The sequence below is a fragment of the Sapajus apella genome, unplaced genomic scaffold (assembly GCF_009761245.1).
Source record: "Sapajus apella isolate SASKATOON/1434 unplaced genomic scaffold, GSC_monkey_1.0 scaffold76, whole genome shotgun sequence".
NCBI lineage: Eukaryota > Metazoa > Chordata > Mammalia > Primates > Cebidae > Sapajus > Sapajus apella.
The window spans coordinates 10348669-10371543 of record NW_022437016.1 but is presented as its reverse complement, the minus strand read 5'-3'; the positions used below and the strand labels follow the sequence as shown (position 1 = coordinate 10371543).

Genomic DNA, 22875 nt, shown 5'->3' with positions numbered 1-22875 from the left:
TCATGATCTGCCTGCCTTGGCCTCCCAAAGTGCTGGGGTTACAGGCATAAGCCACTGCACCCAGCCACTTTCCTATTCTTTCAGGTGTTTTCTTATTGGTGTAATATTGGCCCAAGTCAGACATTAATGGGAAGTGTAAATAATATATTATCATATATGGTTGTTAAATGCAAAAGTGAACCTAGAATACTATCATAATTATGGTATTTGCTTTTACAAAACAAAATTTTTTTTTTTTTTTTTTGGGGGGCGGGGACGGAGTTTCGCTCTTGTTACCCAGGCTGGAGTGCAATGGCGCAATCTTGGCTCACCGCAACCTCCGCCTCCCGGGTTCAGGCAATTCTCCTGCCTCAGCCTCCTGAGTAGCTGGGATTACAGGCACGCGCCACCATGCCCAGCTAATTTTTTGTATTTTTAGTAGAGACGGGGTTTCACCGTGTTGACCAGGATGGTCTCGATCTCTTGACCTGGTGATCCACCCGCCTCGGCCTCCCAAAGTGCTGGGATTACAGGCTTGAGCCACCGCGCCCGGCGATCAAAATTTTTTTTTTAAAACTTTTTTTTTTTTTTTTTTTTTTTTTAATAGACGGGGTTTCACTGTGTTGGTCAGGCTGGTCTTGAACTCCCGACCTCAGGTGATCCGCCCACCTTGGCCTCCAAAGTGCTTGGATTACAGGCGTGAACTACTACGCCCGGCCCCAAATTTTTTTTTTTCTTCAAGTAGGCAGCTCTTCTGATACAGTTAAAATGATCCTTAAAATAGAAAATTATTTTAGCTGGACACAATGGTGCACACTTGTAGTCCCAGCTACTTGGGAGGCTGAGATGGGAGGATGTTTAAGCTCAGGAGTTCTAGACCAGTCTGGGCAACATAGTGAGACCCTGTCTCTTAAGAAAAAAATAAGATTGAATTTTAAAAAATTAAATTACTTAAAAAATACTGGTTCACAGATGACCAGATCAACGAATGTAGGTAATAGAGGATTGAAAAAATGGTGTTTTTATCAGGTAACATTCTTGAGAGAATAGCACGGCAGATTATTGTAGGTTTCCCTGGAATAAAAATCTTGTTTCTATGAACATTTAGTAGAAATAGTTTTTTTACTTCTATTTAAATTTTTTGTTAAAATCAGATTTTCAAATGATTCAGTATGTAACTATTGTAGTTATTCTGGGCTCAGTCCATGAATTTGTGTAATTTGATATAATTTGAAAAGAATTTTGAGGCTGTTATATTGTTTGTAACTGTAAACTTTTACTTTACAGGGTGATTTTGTAGACAGAGGTTACTATAGTTTGGAGACCTTCACTTACCTTCTTGCATTAAAGGCTAAATGGCCTGATCGTATTACACTTTTGCGAGGAAATCATGAGAGTAGACAGATAACACAGGTGTATGGATTTTATGGTAAGACCTTCTATTTTTCTGATTCCGAATATTATTTTACTTTCCTCTTTGGAAAACAAAGCTACACGCCATACACGCTTTTTGTGTATTATTTTCCGTATGTCCTCACTCCTTTACTCCTCTGCTCCTCCCAACTAATTGAAAATCTTATGCTGGAGAGAAGACCACTGTTAACTTTTTGTTGTGCATCTTTCTAGATCTGTGCCTCAAAGTGTAGTCCTTAGTTTACCTCGTTGGAATCACCTGGGTTCTCATTAAAAATATAGATTATGGGCTGGGCTTGGTGGCCCACGCCTGTAATCCCAGCACTTTGGGAGGCCGAGGCAGGTGGATCATGAGACCAGAAGATTGAGACCATCCAGGCCAACGTGGTGAAACCCCATCTTTTCTAAAAATACAAAAATTAGCTGGGTGTGGTGGTGTTTGCTTGTAATCCCAGCCGCTCGGGAGGCTGAAGCAGGAGAATCACTTGAACCAGGAGATAGAGATTGCAGTGAGCCAGGATCGTGCTGCCGCACTCTAGCCTGGTGACAGAGCGAGACTCTGTCTCAAAAAAAAAAAAAAAAAGTAGATTGCTGGGCCTAACCAAAGATTTACTAATCGAAATATTTTGGAGTGGGAATCTAGAATCTGCTGAAGGTGAATGTTCTGCACAAATTTGAGAGTCCAATCTCATCTATTTTTTTTTGTGTGTATATGTATTTGTGTTTATATATATATAAACACACACTAAAATGGGGTCATACATGATTTTTTCACCTCACTAATGTTATTTTCATGGCTGCATCATATACCATATGGATGTACCATAATTGATATATCAGTTTGTCCTCTGCTATGGGACATTAGAGTTTTTTTTTTTTTTTTTTTTTTGTTTTTTTTTTTTTTTGAGATGGAGTTTCGCTCTTGTTACCCAGGCTGGAGTGCAATGGCGCGATCTCGGCTCACCGCAACCTCCGCCTCCTGGGTTCAGGCGATTCTCCTGCCTCAGCCTCCTGAGTAGCTGGGATTACAGGCACGCGCCACCATGCCCAGCTAATTTTTTGTGTTTTTAGTAGAGACGGGGTTTCACCATGTTGACCAGGATGGTCTCGATCTCTTGACCTCGTGATCTACCCGCCTCGGCCTCCCAAAGTGCTGGGATTACAGGCTTGAGCCACCGCGCCCGGCCTAGAGTTGTTTTTAAGCTGCTGTTATACATCCTTTTGCATATATCTCTGTGTGCTTACTCCAGAGAATGCTAGGATCTTGGGGATCAGAAGCAGAACTTACTCATAAAAAGCAAAATAGCTGCTTCTCTAAAACTTCTATTTGTTTGAAAGTTAAAAAGAGAGAGAGAGCTTATTAGGAAGCCCCTTGAAGGAAGTATAATTGTTAAGATTATGAATTTGGATTTTCCTTGAGCACAATTCAGGCAGATATTGAGCGATTTGGAAACATTAATTTCAGAACCCTTTGGTTTTAAATTTTATATTTTGAATTATCTTCTGTCATTATAAAGATAGGCTGGGCTGGGCTCAGTGGCTCACCCCTGTAATCCCAGCACTTTGGGAGGCCGAGGCAGGCGGATCATGATGGCAGGAGTTTGAGACCATCCTGGCCAACATGGTAAAACCCTGTCTCTACTAAAAATACAAAAATTAGCTGGGCATGGTAGCGCTTGCCTGTAGTCCCAGCTACTTGGGAGGCTGAGGCAGGAGAATCGCTTGAACCTGAAGGTGGAGGTTGCAGTTTGCCGAGATCGTGCCATTGCACTCTAGCCTGGGTGACAGAGTGAGACTCTGTCTCAAAACACAACAAAACAAGATAGGCTGAACTCTCTTACTCTTCAGTTTGTCTGCCATTATCAATTAGAGAAATTTTGATATTTTATTGTTTTTATATAAGTTAATAATTGTAAAGTTAGATATTTGTCTCCTTTCTACAAGTCACTTTTTATTTTCATTCACAAAATGAACACCATTTGAAATAAAACTTTTGGATTATTTTGCAAAATATGTTGGGTGACATACTATGATGTTAGCTCAGTGAAAACAATGCTAAAATTAATGTTAAGCATACATACACACATACATATACATATAACTAATGCTACATGTATAATGTATAAAATATATATTATTGTATATGACTAATATATGACATGTTTTTACATATGACTTTTTATATATATAATTGTACTCCAGAATTCATCCAGCATTTTGTCAATGTAGGGCAAAAGGAGAAAAAATGGGGAGAGGAAGGAGGACATTCTAATCAAGGTGCCTTCACTGAGGAAAATGACAGCAACACAAAATCTAGTATCGAATTTTCTTGTTCCCAAAGCTCTGTTCATGTAGTGAGTTTTTATGGTTTTGTTTAATAAAATGAAGCTTCACAGCTCCTCAGGAAGAAGAAAATTTTAGCTATCATAGGATTTATATTGATTTTGAGGAATAAAATATCTCTATATGACTTTACAGTGGGCCTTCAGTTCACACTGATAAACACATACAGGGCAGTTACTATTGAACCAAGTTCAAGATCCCTGCCTGCAACCTGTGCTCATTGTTAGGGCTCTCTTATGGCAAGTTCACATAAGAATCTTGCTTCACATAGAGATATAATTGAGAAAATCTTGAAGATTGGCCATAACTTGCAGACTTCTTTCCAATGGCATTTTCATCTGTGCTTAAAGGCAATAGTGGTATGTCAGTTTTTGTTGTTTTTTTTTTCCCCTAAAATTATGGAAAAAGCCAAAGTGCAGAGCTTCCACGGTGTTAACAGAAGTGTGTACCCTATTAACTATGTAGACAATTAGGGTACAGTGGCTCACATCTGTAATCTCAGCACTTTGGGAGGCTGAGGCGGGAGGATCGCTTGAGCTCAGGAGTTCAAGACTAGCCTGGACAACATAGGGAGACTCCTATCTTTACCGGGAATAAAATTATCCAGGTGTGGTGGCACATGCTTGTAGTTGTAGCTGTTCGGGAAGCTGAGGTGGTAGAATCACTTGAGCCCAGGTGGTTGAGGTTGCAGTGAGCTGTGATCACACCACTGCTGATTGTGCTACTGTATTCTAACTTGGGCGACAGAGTGAGACCTTGTCTCAAAAACAAAAACAAAACTATGTAGGCAGCAGAAGGATGTTTAACTAAGAATTTGTAAGAGCCTGACTGGCAGTCTGTCCTTAGTTATGATCTACTGAAGCACAAGTGTTTAGTTGCACAATTTGCAGAAAATCTCAGAAGAGACATCTTACCCCTGAGAAGGTTGAGTTAGAAATTGCTCATGCTCCTATAATTAAGGGTCCTCTAATTCATTTAATTCGATCATCCTGCTAGAATAGTCTCCTTTAATACATTTATTTGTTTACCAGAATTTCCTAATATTAACATAACTGTCAAAACATTTGCTTCAGGTTGTGTGAAATTAGTGTTTAGCTCTTCTGATTATAGCATTTTGGTTAATAATTTTTGCTGCGTCTTAGTCCATTCCAGGAATGAAGAGCAGTACTACAACCTTAGGAAATACAGTCATGTGCCACATAATGACATTTCAGTTGATGATGGGCTGCATATACATCAGTGGTCCTATAAGATATAACAGAGCTGAAAAATTCCTATTGCACAAATACTTAATATGTAACTGTTTCCTTATGTTATTTAGTACACTTATATGCTGCACAAGTGTATAGCGCAGGAGCAATAGGCTATATGATATTGCCTAGGTGTGTAGTAGGCTAGCCATCTAGGTTTATGTAAGGACATGCTATGATGTAAACACGGTGATGCAGTCACCTAACAATGCGTTTTTCAGAATGTATCCCCATGGTTAAGGGACATATAACTATATATAGTTAGTCAGTAGTGTTCTTTCAGCTCTATGTGGAGGCCAGGACTAAATGTGTCATAACTTGCTATCCTAGTTTAAGCTGAATTTCTGTTGTACTAAAGGCTGATGTAGTATTGGATATATTGTTTATTTTAATTGGCAGATTCATTAATTAAAACTCTTCTGTTTCTTTCACAGATGAGTGCCAAACCAAATATGGAAATGCCAATGCCTGGAGATATTGTACCAAAGTTTTCGACATGCTCACTGTAGCAGCTGTAAGTTTCTATTTTTAAAGCCTCGTGTATGTTCCTGCCAGTAACACATTGCATATTTTTATCTAGTTATCATCTCGGTTATATTGATATCTTTAGTATTCATTGATGCATTTAGATATGCCTTAGGTTATATGTTCAACTCTTTGTTATCCTTTTTTGCTAGTTAATAGATGAGCAGATTTTGTGTGTCCATGGTGGTTTATCTCCTGATATCAAAACACTGGATCAAATTCGAACCATCGAACGGAATCAGGAAATTCCTCATAAAGGAGCATTTTGTGATCTGGTTTGGTCAGATCCTGAAGATGTGGATACTTGGGCTATCAGTCCCCGAGGAGCAGGTTGGCTTTTTGGAGCAAAGGTCACAAATGAGGTAAAGCCAACATTTTTGGAAAAGTAATTTGTGGATTGCTAATGGGATGCATAGAGAACTATGGTGGCCCTAGATAACAAACTTGTGGTCTACTTTACTCAAAATATGGTGGCTATGGATATTAAATTTTTAGTTTAAGTATTAATATATGTCTTTCTTTAATGGTTAAATAAGATCACACAGTGAAAACACCTACTCCAGCATCCACTTGGTAATAATGTATAAAATAAATGTTCCTTTTCTGTTTTCGAGATGGAGTCTTGCTCTGTCACCCAGGCTGGAGTGCAATGGTGTGATCTTGGCTCACTGAAACCTCTGCCTCCCAGGTTCAAGCAGTTCTCCTGCCTCAGCCTCCCAAGTAGCTGGGACCCCAGGCATGCGCCACCACGCCCAGCTAAGATTTGTATTTTTAGTAGAGATAGGGTTTCACCCTGTTGGCCCGGCTGGTCTTGAACTCCTGACTTCAGGTTATCCACCTGCCTCGGCCTCCCGAAGTGCTGGGATTACAGGTGTGAGCCACCGCGCCCGGCCTACATCAGTCTTTTTTTTTTTTAACAGAAATCTTAGTTCATTTGAAAGGCCAAATAGATCCAAAGAAGGAAGATGAAGATTAAATACTTAAATTGATCAAAAGGTACTACCATATTACCTAAAACCTACTGCTGCAGTGGCAGTAGGCTAAGGAAGATCAAGCTACAGCAATTCATCTAATGTGAATGTTAGCAATTACATATCAGGAAGCACATTTGCTTTCCGGAAGACCGTGGTACAGGGTTCATTTAGGCCCAAGAGGATATTTGGCCAGGAAAGGATCAAGATGGAAGAAGGTAAAGCCAAATCGAAAGTAATAGGTACAAAAGAGAATCCAACCCATATAGTCAAGCTGATGCTGAATCAGGCTTCTTCCTCCCATAAAGCATTTGCTGCACTGTGCTGCCCTCCCGCTTCAATCACCCCCCTATCCCATGGCTGCTCAAGCCAAGCTGCCTCCTCCTGCCTTACAGGGTGCTCAGCCACTGGGACTAGGTTTGGCATTGTCCAGGCCTTTTGCTGTAATTTAGCATAGACCTTGGGGAGACCTGGTCACATATGGGTTGGCTTTGTTGCTGGTTGTTCCTGATAAAGAAAACCCTGAAGCATTCACGTGCAAAGTAGTCTGAGCTTCTCCAGTCACAGTCAAACACCCCCACACAACATCCTCAAAAGTCTGAAATCTTGCAACAGCCGAGCTGTAAAGTTAAAGCTGCAAGGCTCACAAAATCATGAAGGAAGCCAGGATGAGACAATGCAGGTAGGAAGTCCCAGCAGTTAATCTCAATCTGTCTTTTCCCATTTGGATAAGCTCATTTATACCTGATAACGGGATGTAGAAAGCTACACTGGAGCAAGCTGGGTCTTCTGCTGTATTTGTCATCTAATACCAGGGGAAAACAAGGGGTGGGGTGGATTTTATTCTTAAAAAGCCTCAGAAGTTACTCTGTTATAAAGGGACATGACTGAATAGGTAAGAAACAGATTCTTTTTTTTTTTTTTTTTTTTTTTTTTTTTGGAGACGGAGTTTCGCTCTCGTTACCCAGGCTGGAGTGCCATGGTGAGGTCTCGGCTCACCGCAACCTCCGCCTCCTGGGTTCAGGCAATTCTCCTGCCTCAGCTTCCTGAGTAGCTGGGATTATAGGCACGTGCCACCATGCCCAGCTGATTTTTTGTATTTTTAGTAGAGACGGGGTTTCACCATGTTGACCAGAATGGTCTCGATCTCTTGACCTTGTGATCCACCCGCCTCGGCCTCCCAAAGTGCTGGGATTACAGGCGTGAGCCACTGCGCCCAGCCCAAAGAAACAGATTCTTCATTGTGAGTTTTCTTGATGGCTTCTGCAAGAATCATAGAGATGTCAATCACCTGTTGGAGCAGTGCTTCATCTTGTCCTCCTGGGGTATGGTATTGGTGACTACTACTGCTCTAAAGCATGCGTTGTTGATGCGAGAAATAGCCGGACCAGAGAAGATTCCATGAGTCAAGATAGTATAAACTCTGGTGGCTCCAGCTGAGAGAAGTTTGTCAGCTGCATGGCAGATTGTGCCATAAATGTCAGCCATGTCATCCACAAGGGTGGCCACCTAATCCTTCACATCTCCAACCAGCACCATGCGGTCCACTTCATTGGCCTTTGTGAATCAAGGCAAAGCCCACATTCAGCCTGTCTGCAATGGAGGTCACTCTCTTAGCTCCACCAGCACCAGATGAGACAATAGTGCAATTCTTTCATTCAGAGATATTCTCTTGTCCACTTCAGGATACCTGGTTCTGCATACAAATTGTCCACTGGGACATCAAAAAAGCCCTGAATTTGAGAAGCGTATAGGTCCATGGTGATAATATGATCTGCTCCTGCTACAGATAGCAAATTTACAACAAGCTTGGCTGAGATTGGCACCCAACTCTTAATCTTTCTTATCCTTCTGGGCATAAGGGAAGCATGGGATGACTGCAGTAACCTGGCTGGCTGAAGCAATCTTGCAGGCATTAATCATGATCAGAGGCTCCATTAAATTGTCATTGATTTCGCCACAACCATTCTGAGTGATGTAGGCATCCTCTCCACGTACACTTTCGCCAGTTTCCACACAAGTCTCCTGGTTGCTGAATTTATTAGTCACTACCTTGCCTAACTCCAGGCCCAGGCGGTCAGCAATTTTCTGAGGTAAGTTCCTGGTGGGAGCTGCCGCTGAAGATTTTTTATATTCGGCGTCCTGGCCAACTACGCTAAGCACTCTTCGCTAAGTGATGACAGCTGCTGCAGAGACTGGTACTGAAGTCAGCCCAGAGACTCAATACTAACTGATGTGCATTGCTACTCCGCCATCTTCAAGATAGGCAACACTTTGAACTTCAACTATTTTCAGTTACACACACACACTCGTTTATGCGCGCACACACACACGCATACACATGACCTTATATTGGGAAGCGCTGCAGTGTCATAATGAAGTCAGAAAACTGGGTTCTAATCCCATTAGTGTGTCTTAATTTAGATAAGTTATTTATCTAGCCTGAGCTTTTGTTTCCTTAAGTTGCAAAAGAATAATCTGAGAATTATTGCAATATCTGCATATACTAAACTTTCAGTAAATGATAGATATTGATAGCAATATCTTTATTAAATCAGAAAACACAGAATTTTGTTTCATAGTACCTATTGAATGCTTTTTCTTTCAGAAATTTCTAACTAGTTATTTCTAACGAATTACACAGTAACTGTGCAATTGACTCAAGCCAAAATTGCTCTGTTTACCTAAACTTACTAAATTATTGGGGATAATTAGAGTGAGTTCTATAATCATGATACCTTTAGTAGTAATAGGATTGGTACTTTATTTAAATGATTATTTTCTTATGTATGTAGGCTGATTGTTTTTTAAGTGCTAAATACTTACGGTGCCTTTCTAAATTGCAGTTTGTTCATATCAACAACTTAAAACTCATCTGCAGAGCACATCAACTAGTGCACGAAGGCTATAAATTTATGTTTGATGAGAAGCTGGTGACAGTCTGGTCTGCTCCTAATTACTGCTATCGTTGTGGAAATATTGCTTCGATCATGGTCTTCAAAGATGTAAATACAAGAGAACCAAAGTTATTCCGGGCAGTTCCAGATTCAGAACGTGTTATTCCTCCCAGAACGACAACGCCGTATTTCCTTTGAGGCCTTCGCCCATCCTGCTGACCCATTTTTCTGCCCTATTCTTACCCCAATTTTCTTGTATTACCCTCTACAATATACTTTTTATTGAGCACTTTGCTGCTGAAATGCTGCCTCTTGCCTTTTTTTTTTTTTTAATTTTAAATTATCTAAATTTATTGTTTGTTGTGGTGTCTATAGCAAAGTTTTTCTATCAATTTTCCCCCATCCCATCCATACCCTGGACTCATTTGAGAAGACTTGAGAAATGTCTTAATACTCACAGTGCTGCATGTAGCTCTTGCTTATTTACTCGTCTGGGAAACAGGATGTGTTTCCTTTTTTTAAAAGCCAATTGACAGATTACACCTAAATACTCCTCCTTTTGTATCATTCAGCCTTTTGTTTTAGTTTGGTAAATTTTAAGAAATTTCAGCAGCAAAGTTGTTATTCAGTAGGCACGATGGACTCCAGATGCCTCAAGTTATGTATACCTGTCCCAGATGTAAACTTCATTGTCCTTTGTTGGATGATATTTTAAATGGATATAAAATAAATTGGTCTAAAGGGCTGCCCTCCTTGTTGTGTTTTTAAATTTTAGTTAAAAACTGCTACAGCTTATGACTTTGTACATTAAGATAATTGTATTGATCTTTTTTCAGATTCCTTGTATTTTTTAATAAAATAATCTTAAATAAAACTCAGATAGGTTAAGTGTTAGAAATTTTAAGCAGCTTACATTGTTAGTGTAAAGTTATTTTCTTTTTTCCTAATCAGAGTTCTTGACCCTTTGGTTATTGAGTTTAAAACTTCAATTGAAATTCAATAGTTTTTATTTAAAAAAAAAAATCACTAAACTGTGCCTAAAGAACATAACTGCCATATTAATGTTTTGGTTTTTATCCTCTATAGTAATAGAAAAACATTTAATACTTGTAATGCTGATGTGTTAATTTGATACCAGTTGAGTAGAATGTGATCAATCCAGTTTACAATCTATCATGAGTATCATTAAGTAAAATCTATGTACTTTTCAATAGGAATAATTCTCTTGCTGTAATGTAACACTTGACCTTAACTTTTAGAAAGTGATTTTTTTAACTGCAACTGGAAAGGTTGAAAAGTCAGGACTCTTGTATTTGTGAACTGTAATCTGAAGCAGTTTATTTAAAGTGTAGAAAAAGAAACAAGTTGTCCTTTTTTGTAAGGGTCTGTGATACCATATTTCAGCTTTGTGTAAGTAATTTGAATATCCAAAGGGTTGTGATGATCAGTTCTTAATATGCAACTGTCCACTTAATAAGGACAAGTATTCCAGTATCTCTTGTGACTGTAGTCATAAATGATGTTGGAATGTACCATTTTGTGAAATAGTTGGTATCCCTTTACTATAATTAATTTTTGTCATTCCAGGAAATACTTGTGAAGCCAGCCAATTAATAAAGCACTTTAGCATCCGTTCAGGTAGTTTTGAAAACCAACTTTTCCCCTTCAGGATAAGAACTTCCAGGTTACCTAAAAATGCAATAAAAATCTTTTTAGTCTAAGCTTCTTGGCATATAATTTTTCATCAGGGTTTTCTTTTATTAAATGAGCACAAAACTGTTTTGATTTTATTTTTTTCCTTCAAACCACAAGCTCCTTACATAGTTTTTAATTATATAGAGATATGAAAGAGGTGGCTAAGACATTTACTGCACACACTTGAACTAATGTTGGGTCAGTAGCTTCGTGTTATCACCCTGACCCCAGTGTAATTCAGGTGGAAAGGTATTTTTATCTTACAGGGATATGTAGCTATGTATTTTACTAATTGTGAAACACTGGAAATTAATGATGCAGACAACTTGGTGCAGTCTTTGAACAACTCTCTGCAGTATTTTTTTTTTCCTGTTACCGTAAATTGTATTTAAGTGCTTGCTTTCCACTTAAATTGTACCAATAGGACCGGTAACTCCCAGCCCTCCCTTCCTGTTGGGACACTCCTTAGCTTAGATTGATGTAGTTTTTGTTATCCCTATAATGTGACTTTTATTTTTAAGTCCTTGTGTACTACATTTGTTTGTCACTAGTTGGGCACGTGCCAATAATATTCTCTCCATTCCTTAACTGCCATCTCTGTTTTGTCTGATTTCTCTTCAACTTAATAATGGCTTTTTGCATGGAAAAAATAGTTTTTACTATTAGACGTGTAAAGGGAAGAGAGAGCGAATGTATTGGACTTTGTGAGCCTACAAGGAATATTTTGGATGCCTCTAATAAATAAGGGCTATGTACTATATAGAGTAATCATGTGGTGGAAGATACTTGCAAGTCATAGATTTACGGGCAGGAGGATTTGTTACTCCCTGTATCTAGGCTGAATGTAAAATCCCTTATGTTGTATCAATGGGGGCAAGAACTATTTTTATTTGCCTATGATATACTTGGTTTCTAATAAAGTGCCCTAGGCTCTAGTGAGAACTGTCTACTTTGAATTGCCATTTACTCCCTTTCCTCATATGGCCGATATGCTTTTGGCCAGCTTTTTATAAGTTAATGTGTTACCCCAAAAAGTTTCACTACTTTATGTTCATTTGGATGTGACCCTAAAATGCCCGGATCAGCAGTACATCTCATGTGCAACCTGCATCAGCTCCTGTTCTGTCTGGATGTCTAGAACTGTTGGAAGATTTTGACGTCTTAAGCCCTAGGTTTTGCTTTGGAAATAAGGTTTGAAATATTGTTCATTGCATTAAGATTTGTGTGTGTTTGCTTTGTAAGCCCAGCACCAGGTTTTGCAAAATGCCTGTATTGTGAAAGCAAATCAGGACTCTTTCTGAGCCTCTTTCATTGTCAGAAATAGAATCGGTTTCTATCAGTTTCCAGGAAATTATGTATCTGGAGTCGAAGAGATTTAACAGCAAGAATACAGATTTTTAAAATGTAATTGTTTTTTAAATGCTAACCTTTGTAAAGCACCTTCAGTTCTTTGGATGAAAGGTGCTCTATTCCCTCAGTGTAAATTAATAAAAAGATTCTAGGAGGTTTGTCAAAAAATTTAATGCATAGTCTGTAGTATGTCCTGATGAGAAGTTAGCATTTTATATAAGAAATTAAAAAAATGCTTATTCCTCCATGTGGTTGCTTGACTGGTAAACAACAGTGAAACTTTTGTTTTGCATTTGACTTTGCTAAGTGTTCCAGTTCTTTAAAGGCAATGTTTATTGTTACAACCTCGATCCAGTGCCCAGAACTATGCTTCATGAGATCATCACAACTCTTTCAAATGTGTATTTACAGTGTGCAGTAATGCTGATGAAATACGCAGTAGTAAACCACCAAAAAGAAACATTTGGAAAGTCCCCTAGCATGATGCCAGACACACTAGATGCTTGGGGAAGGTTGGTTCTGTATTCCCCTCCTGTTAGTTTTCTATTTCCCTGTCAATCTATTGGTGAATTTGTGCCTTTCTTACCCTCATGAGAGTAGGCTTATGCTGGCTCAGATCATTCAAATGTTTTCTTAATTCAAAAATGCATGACATTTATAGATTTCTTTTGTGTTGTCAACAAAAATACGTTAAGTATATTCCACTCAATCCCGAGGCACCCACTATGCTCAGCAGCACTTTGCTTTTGTATTTAAATGGTGGGTTATAAAAGACTGCATGGGCCGGGCACAGTGGTTCACACCTGTAATCCCAACACTGGGAGGCCAAGGCAGGCAGATCACAAGGTCAAGAGATCAAGACTGTGCTGGCCAACGTGGTGAAACCCCGTCTCTACTAGAAATAGAAAAATTAGCTGGCTATGGTGGCATGTGCCTGTAGTTCCAGCTACTCAGGAGGCTGAGGCAGGAGAATCACTTGAACCCGGGAGGTGGAGGTTACAGTGAGCTAAGATTGAATCACTGTGCTCCAGCCTGGTGACAGAGACTCCGTCTCAAAAAAATAAAAAGTCCTCATGGAGGCATTATGGAATAGCACAGGCTTTGGGATCAGATCTAGGTGAAAATCCAGCTCTGCCATGCAGTAATAGCAGCTAACCTGTATTCAGCATATGTAGCTAAATTGTTGCATTCTCTATTTTGTGATGCCCTTGCTATGGGCCTATGACTATATTACCTTTATTATTTTTAGTTTTTATTTTTTCTTAGTAGAGATGGGGTCTTCCTATGTTGCCCAGGCTAGTCTTGAAGTCCTGGGCTGAAGAAATCTCTCATCTTGGTCTCTTAGAGCACTGGGATTACAAGCATAAGCCACTATGCCCAGCTCAAACTTAAAAAAAAAGAAATTTTGTTCATCTTTCTGTAGAACCTTTTTTCTTCTTTTTCCCCCCAGATGAGGAAATAGGCTTAGAAAGGATAGGTGACTTGTCTAAGGTTGCACAGGAAAGCTGGAACTTGAATCCCTGGAGGGCACACCAGAGTATATCTTTAGCCCTCTATTTTAAGCAGTATTGGTTATTGTAGCTGTGTGACCCTGAATAAACTGAATTTTCTGAATCTTAAATTTCTGTGTCTAAAATAAGAGACTATCAGGGTTAATCTCAGTATCAAAAATAGGACATACAAAGCACCCAGTATCTGGCCCAAAGCTGCCTTTTTTTAAGGGCTCATACGCGTACACCACTTGTTCAAATTCATTGTAGTTGGGAAGAATAATCCAAGGCAATCTATAATTGCTAACATAGTGTAGATTTTTTACGTACAATAAATTTGGAGAAGGAAATGTTTGACGTAGGATTGAGTAATTGGGGAAGATAAAAGAGGAAGTGTGAATTAAACGTGGACTGGAATGATAGGATTTGTATGTCTTACAGAGTAAAAACAAGCAGAGATCATTTGGACACAATATGAAGACTCGATACTTTTTGGGAAGGCATAAGAAATGAATAGCTTCTGTTGACATCTGCCACATAGCAGTGAGGATTGGTCAATTATGGAAGACGCTAAAAAGCAGGCAGTGGATTTTTTTGTTTGTTTGTTTTTGAGACGGAGGGGCTCTTGTTGCTCAAGCAGGAGTGCAATGGTGCAATCTTGGCTCATTGCAACCTCCGCCTCAGCCTCCCTAGTAGCTGGGATTACAGGAATGTGCTATGATGCTCAGCTAGTTTTGTATTCTTAGTAGAGATGGGGTTTCTCTATGTTGGTCAGGCTGGTCTCAAATTCCCGACCTCAGGTGATCCTCCCACCTCGGCCTCCCAAAGTGCTGGGTTTACAGGTGTGAGCCACCACGTCTGGCCTGGATTTTTAATAAGGAATGTAATAAATGTATTTCAATATTACTTCCCTAGTGAATTTATGATCCCCCTGCATCTGACACAAATTAATCTAGAGTTCTTTCCTCTCTCTGGCTTGATAATATGGGTGGAAACTTGGTTGAGATTGAGGTGATTTGTGGTTCTGTGACTATAGGATTACATACAATACTAATTTGGGGGACCAACAGATTTGACAATTTTTTCCTTGTCAAAGCAATTTTTCAAATCCCACTGCAATTTACCATCAGTATTACTTCATAAATGGAAAGTCATTTTACCCTTAAAAATGTAGGAAGGGGCCGGGCGCGGTGGCTCAAGCCTGTAATCCCAGCACTTTGGGAGGCTGAGGCGGGTGGATCACGAGGTCAAGAGATCAAGACCATCCTGGTCAACATGGTGAAACCCCGTCTCTACTAAAAATACAAAAAATTAGCCGGGCATGGTGGCGCATGCCTCTAGTCCCAGCTGCTCAGGAGGCTGAGGCAGGAGAATTGCCTGAACCCAGGAGGCGGAGGTTGCGGTGAGCCGAGATCCCCCCATTGCACCCCAGCCTGGAAAAAAAGAGCAAACCCCCATCAAAAAAAAAAAAAAAAAAAAAAAAAAAAATGTAGGAAGGACCATCTCTGAAGGAAAGACAGATCTTTACACCAAATACATTTGGTTTTGTGAAAAACGAATCTAATTTTTGCCATTTATGGAGATCGATGAGAGATTCTCCCCACCCCAATGTTGACATGTAATAATCGAGGCTGTCATATTATTGAGGCATAAAAGATGTTCTAATAAAATGGAAGTGGCTTAACAGAAAGTTTTATGCCTCCTCCCAACTCTGAACAGATGCTAAGAATTTACCAAACAAGTGCACACAGGAGTAGAGATTTAGAGAGGCCTTCCCACCTTCAAGAATTTTATAATATGTTAACGAGCTGAGTCTTATTTTCAAGGATGGCTTTGTTAAAGCAGAAGACGAAAGCTAATTATGCTTATGACAGGGAGTTTTGCATGCTTGTCTGTCAAAAATACAGTAAAACTTTAAAATTGATTAATTGGTGTAGAACTTGTAATGGTCACAGAATCAGGATGGTTAGCTCACACTCAGGGATCAAATTTGTTCAGGCCTTTCAAAATGGAACACGTTGCTTTTAGTATGGCATCGGTTCTGTTTGCAGTGTTGATTTTTCTTTCATTGTAATAAAAAAAAAAATCTCTTTCTTAAAAGCCGGCACCGAAGCTAGTGATCTTTTCTGCAGAGGTTTGAGCAGCCAAACCATGCATTATTTTGGTAGATTCTTACAGTTTCTGGCTGGATCCTATTTAAGGGGTAGCTGTGAGCTGTGAGACAATTTCAGCAAGATGTAGGGACAGGGATCGCATTCGAGGTGGCTTAAAGGAAGCACGTTTGTGAGAGTTGCTTCACTGTCGCACTTGCTAGAGGAAATTGGGATATTTCAGGCTTGCTTTCGGTCCTGGAGCGGTGCAGAGGTATGGGGGCGCCAGCAGGTGTGTGGGATGCAGGACGTACAGCCAGGAAAACCTGGGGCAGGTGTCTGGTGCCGGGGGTGCAGTTCCTACTTTCCGGCGGATGGTGGCGCCCGGGTCTCCTCGGGCCCTGCTAGCAATCTGTAAGGCACCTCCGCCGCCACCTGCAGTCTCAACCAAACCTCTGGGTGGGCAGCGCGGGATGTGACGGCCCGAGAGTCCAATCAACTACCAGGTTTCCGTCCACATTACGGCTCTAGCCAATAGAAGCCAAGGAGAGGCGCGGAGGAGGCGGGCCCCGCGGCAAGCCTTGCAGAGGCGCGAGGACCTCCTCCCGCCTCTCCGCCTACTCCAGCCTCCGCCGCCTCAGCTTCCCGAGCGAGCCCTGCGGCCGCCGGAGCAGCTCCCGCGGCGGAGCAGGAGCCGGATGGTCAGAGGAGCCCGGCAGCCCCAGCAGCCGCGGAGTCGCCTGGCCCCCAGGTGGGGCGGGGGCTGGGTGGAGGCCGGGGTTGGGGATGGGGCGGGGGCCAGGGAGAGCGGGCCCAGGGGCAGCGGCTCGGGGCCGCGGAGCATTCGGGGCGCAGAGACCGGAGGGGCGGGGGGTGCAGACTGGGGGGACCCCGGGGGCGCCTGGAGGCGGCGGCGCGGGCTGGGCGCGATTGCATCCTTGAGGCCAGGTGAGAGGGGCGTGTGAGGGAAGCGGCCCCGAGGGGTGAGGCTGGGGGCGCTGGGCCGGGAGGGGCAAGGCACGCGTGCCCCCGGAGGGGCCACGGAATGCGGGGGTCACCGGGCCCGGAGAAAGCGGGGCGCGGAGGGTCGTGCACAATCGGGAGCGGGTGGTCACTGGAAAGGGGAGGCTGGGGAGGCTTGCGGGGGTGACGAGGCAGACAATGAGTAGGTGGAGGTGGGTGATTTTGGGGAGCTGGGCTGTGACGAACAGCGGGCTGAGGATGGGGTGAGGGACCAAGAGGGTTTGAGCTCAGGGGGAATTGGGGGAACAGTAAGTCCCAGGAGTGCTTGGTTTTGGTAAATAGGGGAAACAGGGCATAAGACATTTGTAAGGTCAGGTCTGGGATAGCGAGCCTGTGGTCCTAGAGGGTGGTCCATGTAGTTCTTGACTGGCACGGTAGCGCAGGGAGATGTTTTCTTGTATGTTACTTTTAGTTACTGTCTCATTTGTTTGGTCTGTAGACTGACTGGCACAGTGGAGAAACCGCCTCGAAAACGGAGAAGCAGGTAAGGCACTGCCTTCCTATTTTGCCTCATGTTTTTCTTTTTGCTTGGCTGCACCTGTGCCGTACTGCATACTTGTACCCTGTCAGTAGATGAAGTTTCTTATTTATCCCCTTTTTAAATGACTATAACCACATGCATGATTTTTCTTTTGAGGACTTCAAATTACCACCTCTACCGTTGATTTTTTTTTTTTTTTTTTTTTTGGGGTTTGCAAGATAATGTGGGAGGCATGGATAATTGAGAAATCCTACTTTTTTACTTCATGATGTTGTGTAAGGATCTCAGCATGACTTTTTTTTTTTTTTTTTTTTTTTTACCGTAGCCATAATTTCAGTTTCTCCAGCATCTCTGTTTATAAAGCTAACGCTGGCTGGGGTGGCTCATTCCTTCAATCCCAGCACTTTGGGAAGCTGAGGCAGGAGGATCATTTGAGACTGAGAGTTCAAGACCAGTCTGGGCAACAGAGCAAGGCCCTGTTTCTACAAAAAATTTAAAAACTAACCGGTCCCATAAATATATACCTACTATGTACCCACAAAAACAAAAAATTATATATAAAAAAAAAACAAAACCAACTAGCTGAGCAGGTGTTGTGGACCTGTAGTCAGCTTCTCAGAAAGCTGAGCTGGGAAGATCGCTTGAGCCCAGGAAGTCAAGGCTGCAGTCATGCAGTGAGCGGTGATCATGCCATTACTCCAATGTGGGCAACACACCCAAGACCCTACCTCAAAAAATAAAAGAAACTAATTTTATTAAGCATATACTGTGTGTCAAGTACTGTGTGCAAATGCTCTGTGTATTTTCTCCTGGAATCCTCAAAGCAACCTGAGAGAATATGTAGTATTGTCACTATTTTACAGAAGAGGGAACTGTGGCACAGAGAGGCCAAATATTTACCCAAAATAATGCATCTAGTAAAAGATAGAATCAGGATTTGAATCCAGACAGTCTGACTGCAGAGCTTAAGCTCTTAACTGTTTTACCATAATGCTGCTGATAGACAGTTGAACGTAGGTTTTCTTACTGCTTTATCTTTTCGTTGGACACAGTGTATAGTTAACTCAAATGGTTGAACCTTAGAAAAATAGAAACAAAGAGTTTAAGTAATCCACAAACAAGTGAATTGCTCTTTGAGTAATGAAGAAAATATGTATTTATCACACAAACATTTTTAACTGCATTCCTTGTGAGAGGTACTACATAGCAATTCTGTGTAGTCATTAGATGATTCCTTTTTCACAGATGTTGGCATTGGCCTAGCGAATGTAAGCTACTGTAGTTATGTGACAGTAGGACTACTTTCATAGTTAATATCTGGCAAGTTATTGATGTTTATACACAGGAAACCTCAACAGTAAATAGATACGAAATGCTGTTGGTGGAAGTGCGAAGAGTTCCTTTTTCACATTTTAGGCCTGTACTGTCCAATCCAGTAGCCATATGCAGCTTGAGCACTCAAAATGCATCTAGCATGACTGAGGAGCTACATTTCAAATTTTATTTAATTATTAAATTAACTTGACAAACTGCTATTTGATCACCTATTGGAAAATGTTCAAGTATGTTTTGAACAACTTGGGTATGTGAATCTGTATTTTTCATCTGTCATTTTATGAAATCTAAATATAAGTTTCCAGTGAGAATTTGGTGTCTGAAATAAGTATAAAATACACGCTCGATTTCAAGTTAGTACAAAAATTGAATAAAATTGATGACATAGTGAAATAATACTTTAGGTATATTGGATTAAATAATATTTTTTTCTTTTTTTTTTCGAGACAGGGTCTGGCTCTGTCACCCAGGCTGTAGTGCAGTGGTGCAATCTCAGCGTACTGTAACTTCCACCTTCTGGGCTCAAGCCACCCAGCCAGCTCAGCCTCTGACTACAGGCGCCTGACACCTCACCCAGCTCTTTTTTTGTTTTGTAGAGTCAGGGTTTGGCCATGTTGCCCAGGCTGGTCTCAAACTCCTGGGCTCAAACAAGCCTATCACCTTGGCCTCCCAAAGTGCTAGAATTACAAGTGTGAGCTGCCATGCCTGGTGGTAAATAAAATTATTATTAAAATTATTTTCACTTATTTCTTTTCTTTTTGAGACAAAGTCTTACTTTGTTGCCCAGGCGGGAGTGCAGTGGCATGATCTCGACTCACTGCAATCTCTGCCTCCTGGGTTCAAGCAATTCTCTTGCCTCAGCCTCCCAAGTAGCTGGGATTACAGGTGCCAGCTATCATGTCTGGCTAATTTTTGTGTTTTTAATAGAGGCGGGGTTTCATCATGTTGGCCAGGCTGGTCTTGAACTCCTGGCTTCAAGTGATCTGCCTGCCTAGGCCTCCCAAAGTGCTGGGATTACAGGTGTGAGCCACCGGACCCGGCCTTCATTTATTGCTTTTCACTGTTTATTTTTCCTTCTGAGACAGGGCCTGGCTCTGTTGTCCAGGCTGGAATGCAGTGGTGCAATCACAGCTTACTGCAGCCATGTCCTGGCTGGCTCAAGCAGTCCTTCTCCCTCAGCCTCCCAAGTATCTGGGCCTACAGATGTACACCATGTCAGGCTAATTTTATTATGTGTAAGAGACATAATTTTTTTTTGTAAGAGACAAGGTCTCACTGTGTTGCTCAGGCTGGTCTCAATCCCCTATGCTCAAGTGATGCGCCACCTTTGGCATCCCGAAGTGGTAGGATTACGGGCGTGAGACACCATACCCAGCCTTTCTTTTTACTTTTTCTAATGTGGCTACTAGAAAATCAAAAGTTATATACATTTAACTTGCATTGTATTTCTTTGCATTGTATTTCTTTTGAGTAGCTCTGGTTTAACTCTCATTACCTCACTGCCAGGCTCTTCAGTATTCCTTCCCCATATTGTACAAGTCGATCTTGTAATTCTCTTGTTTAGGATCCTTCTGAGGTTCCTCATTACTTATTCAACATCATTCAGACTTTTAACCTAATCATATAAAAAGGTTGCCTTTATTTTACTCCTTTATACTTTCCCAGCCCCGGTGAATACTTTGGCTATATAAATTTTCAGTGATGGAACTATTAAATGTCTACTTTTAAATGATTTAACTTTCTGGTGAACCTTTAAGATGAAGTAATTGCTGAATGTAACTCTGTGCTCCATTTGCCATTCCCAGAACTTATGTTCCATCTTTGCTTTGGTTTTTGTTTTTGTTTTTGGATTTTTTTTTGAGACACGGTTTCACTCGAGTCTAGGCTGGAGCACAGTGGTATGATCATGGCTCCCTGCAGCCTTGACTTCTCAGGCTCAGGTGATCTTCCCACTTCAGCCTCACAAGTAGCTGGAACTACAGACGTGCATCACTATGCCCAGCTAATTGTTGTATATTTTGTAGAGGTGGGGTTTTACCATGTTGGCCAGGCTGGTCTTGAACTCTTGGGCTCAAGCAGTCCATCTGCTTCAGACTCCCAAAGTGTTGGGATTACAGGCATGAGCCATTGTATCTGGCCTGCTCTAGGTTTTTGTACGTGATTTCCTTTTCTCTCTGGAATATTTCTCCTTGCTCCTTGACAAGCCCTTTCCTTTAAGACTTCTCAGTGAGGGCTTCCCTCCACCCTCCCTCTGCGCCACGTTATTGGGTCCCATGGTGGCCTGTACGTACACTTATATGAAATGGTCTGGGCTGAATTTGAATTCAGCTCTGTCAGATGTGGTTTGTAAGATCATGTGTAAGTTAATAAGCCTGTCTCTGCCTCAGTTTCCTCATCCGTATAGTAGAAATAATAGTCCGGCTGGACGTGGTGGCTCACGCCTGTTATCTCAGCACTTTGGGAGGCCTAGGTGGGTGGATAACCTGAGGTGGGGAGTTAGAGATCAGGCTGACCAACATGGAGAAACCCTGTCTCTACTAAAAATACAAAATTAGCCAGGTGTAGTGGTGCATGCCTATAATCCCAGCTGCTCGGGAGGCTGAGGCAAGAGAATTGCTTGAACCCAGGAGGTGGAGGTTGCAGTGAGCTGAGATCATGCCATTGCACTCCAGCCTGGGCAACGAGCAAAACTCCGTCTCAAAAAAATAAAATAAAAATAATAGTGTGACCTCCTTAAAGTTGTAAAGTGCTTAGAATAGTGCCTGGCAATAGAAAGTACACAATACGTTTTAGGTTAAAAAGCACACATCAAATATCTTTTATTTCCCATGTCTTTTCAAAATGAATGGATTAAAAATAAAGGCCAAGAAGAAATGAAAGAAGCAGAATAAAGCCAGTGGCAAAATTAGTGCATAGACCAGAAAGTCCTGCATTATTGCTAATGGTTGCTTTGGTGTCTGGCTTTTGAGTTTTCGGCAGTAAAGTGAAGAAGAAAATAAAGTTCCATTTTCAGATTCATGGTATCTCTAAAATCAAACATGTGTTGTGAGTTTTCAAAGATTGCTTCTTGTCCAGGCACAGTGGCTCATGTCTGTAATCCCAGCACTTTGGGAGTCTGAGGCAGATGGATCACGTGAGGTCAGAAGTTTGAGACCAGCCTGGCTAACATAATGAAACCTCCTCTCTACTAAAAATACAAAAATTAGCGAGGCATGGTGGCACATGCCTGTAATCCCAGCTACTTGGGAGATTGAGGCTGGAGAATTGCTTGAACCCGGGAGCTGGAGGTTGTAGTAAACCGAGATTGTGCCACTGCACTGGGCAACAGAGCGAGACTCCGTCTCAAATAAATAAATACAGATTGCTCTTATATTTCTCAATCCAAGTTGAGTTATTGCCAGTGAACAGTCTTGACAGGGCCAAAGCAATGTGATTTTGGTATATGGCTCTCTGATGGTTTGGCTTGATTTAGAGGTAAAGAATGATGCTTATACTGTGGGTACTATGTGTATTTTGTTCACTGTTTATCCCCAGCAGATAGAATAGCATCTGGCATGTAGAGAATAGTTTATTGAATTTTTAAGTGAATGAGTCCTTAAGCAGTTCTCCATGAATATGAGTAAGCATCAGGTTGCAATGAGTTTATTTGCTCAGTTCAGAATCATGAGGCCACATATTCTGCATGTCTGATTCAGGTCAGATCCTGATCAAGTCAGGATTTTGACCCAAATGGAAAACCAGCATACATATTTAAAGGTCCTATGGGCAGGACCAAGATTTTCCTCAGAAAACAGTGCTGGGATTGCTCTAAAACTAGAAAACAAAATGTACAGTTAAGACCCCGAAGATGAATTATAGAATAAGGATGTAACGGTCCCAGCCAGATGTTTTAAAAAATAGGTATTAGTGGCTGGGCATGGTGGCTCACACCTGTAATCCCAGCACTTTGGGAGGGTGAGGCTGGCAGATCATGAGGTCAAGAGTTGGAGATCAGCCTGGCCAACATGGTGAAACCCCGTCTCTACTAAAAGTA

At 41.4% G+C, this 22875-nt stretch overlaps 2 protein-coding genes and 1 pseudogene across 6 annotated transcripts in view; 2 read left to right on the top strand and 1 right to left on the bottom strand.

The window, feature by feature from the left end:
• The window catches only part of PPP6C (protein phosphatase 6 catalytic subunit), a 43227-nt gene extending 30559 nt beyond the window's left edge, over window positions 1-12668 (top strand). The window contains exons 4-7 of the mRNA XM_032251589.1: window positions 1267-1408; window positions 5420-5499; window positions 5663-5872; window positions 9328-12668. Of these exons, the coding sequence (XP_032107480.1) occupies window positions 1267-1408; window positions 5420-5499; window positions 5663-5872; window positions 9328-9576 (681 nt within the window). The 3' untranslated portion in view covers window positions 9577-12668. The remainder of the gene's footprint in view (window positions 1-1266; window positions 1409-5419; window positions 5500-5662; window positions 5873-9327) is intronic.
• On the bottom strand, window positions 7253-8434 carry LOC116532439 (annotated as a pseudogene).
• Window positions 12669-16585: 3917 nt separating the features above from the next.
• The window catches only part of SCAI (suppressor of cancer cell invasion), a 180008-nt gene continuing 173718 nt past the window's right edge, over window positions 16586-22875 (top strand). For 3 of the 5 annotated variants that reach the window (XR_004260865.1, XM_032251588.1, XM_032251587.1), the window contains exons 1-2: window positions 16597-16754; window positions 17466-17510. Coding sequence is in view for 4 of the 5 variants with exons in the window: in XM_032251588.1 (XP_032107479.1) it covers window positions 16702-16754; window positions 17466-17510 (98 nt within the window). In the remaining variant the exon portion in view is untranslated. Of the gene's footprint in view, window positions 16755-17465; window positions 17511-22875 lie in introns of all 5 variants that reach the window. The other 2 variants (XM_032251586.1, XM_032251585.1) reach the window with 2 other exon arrangements.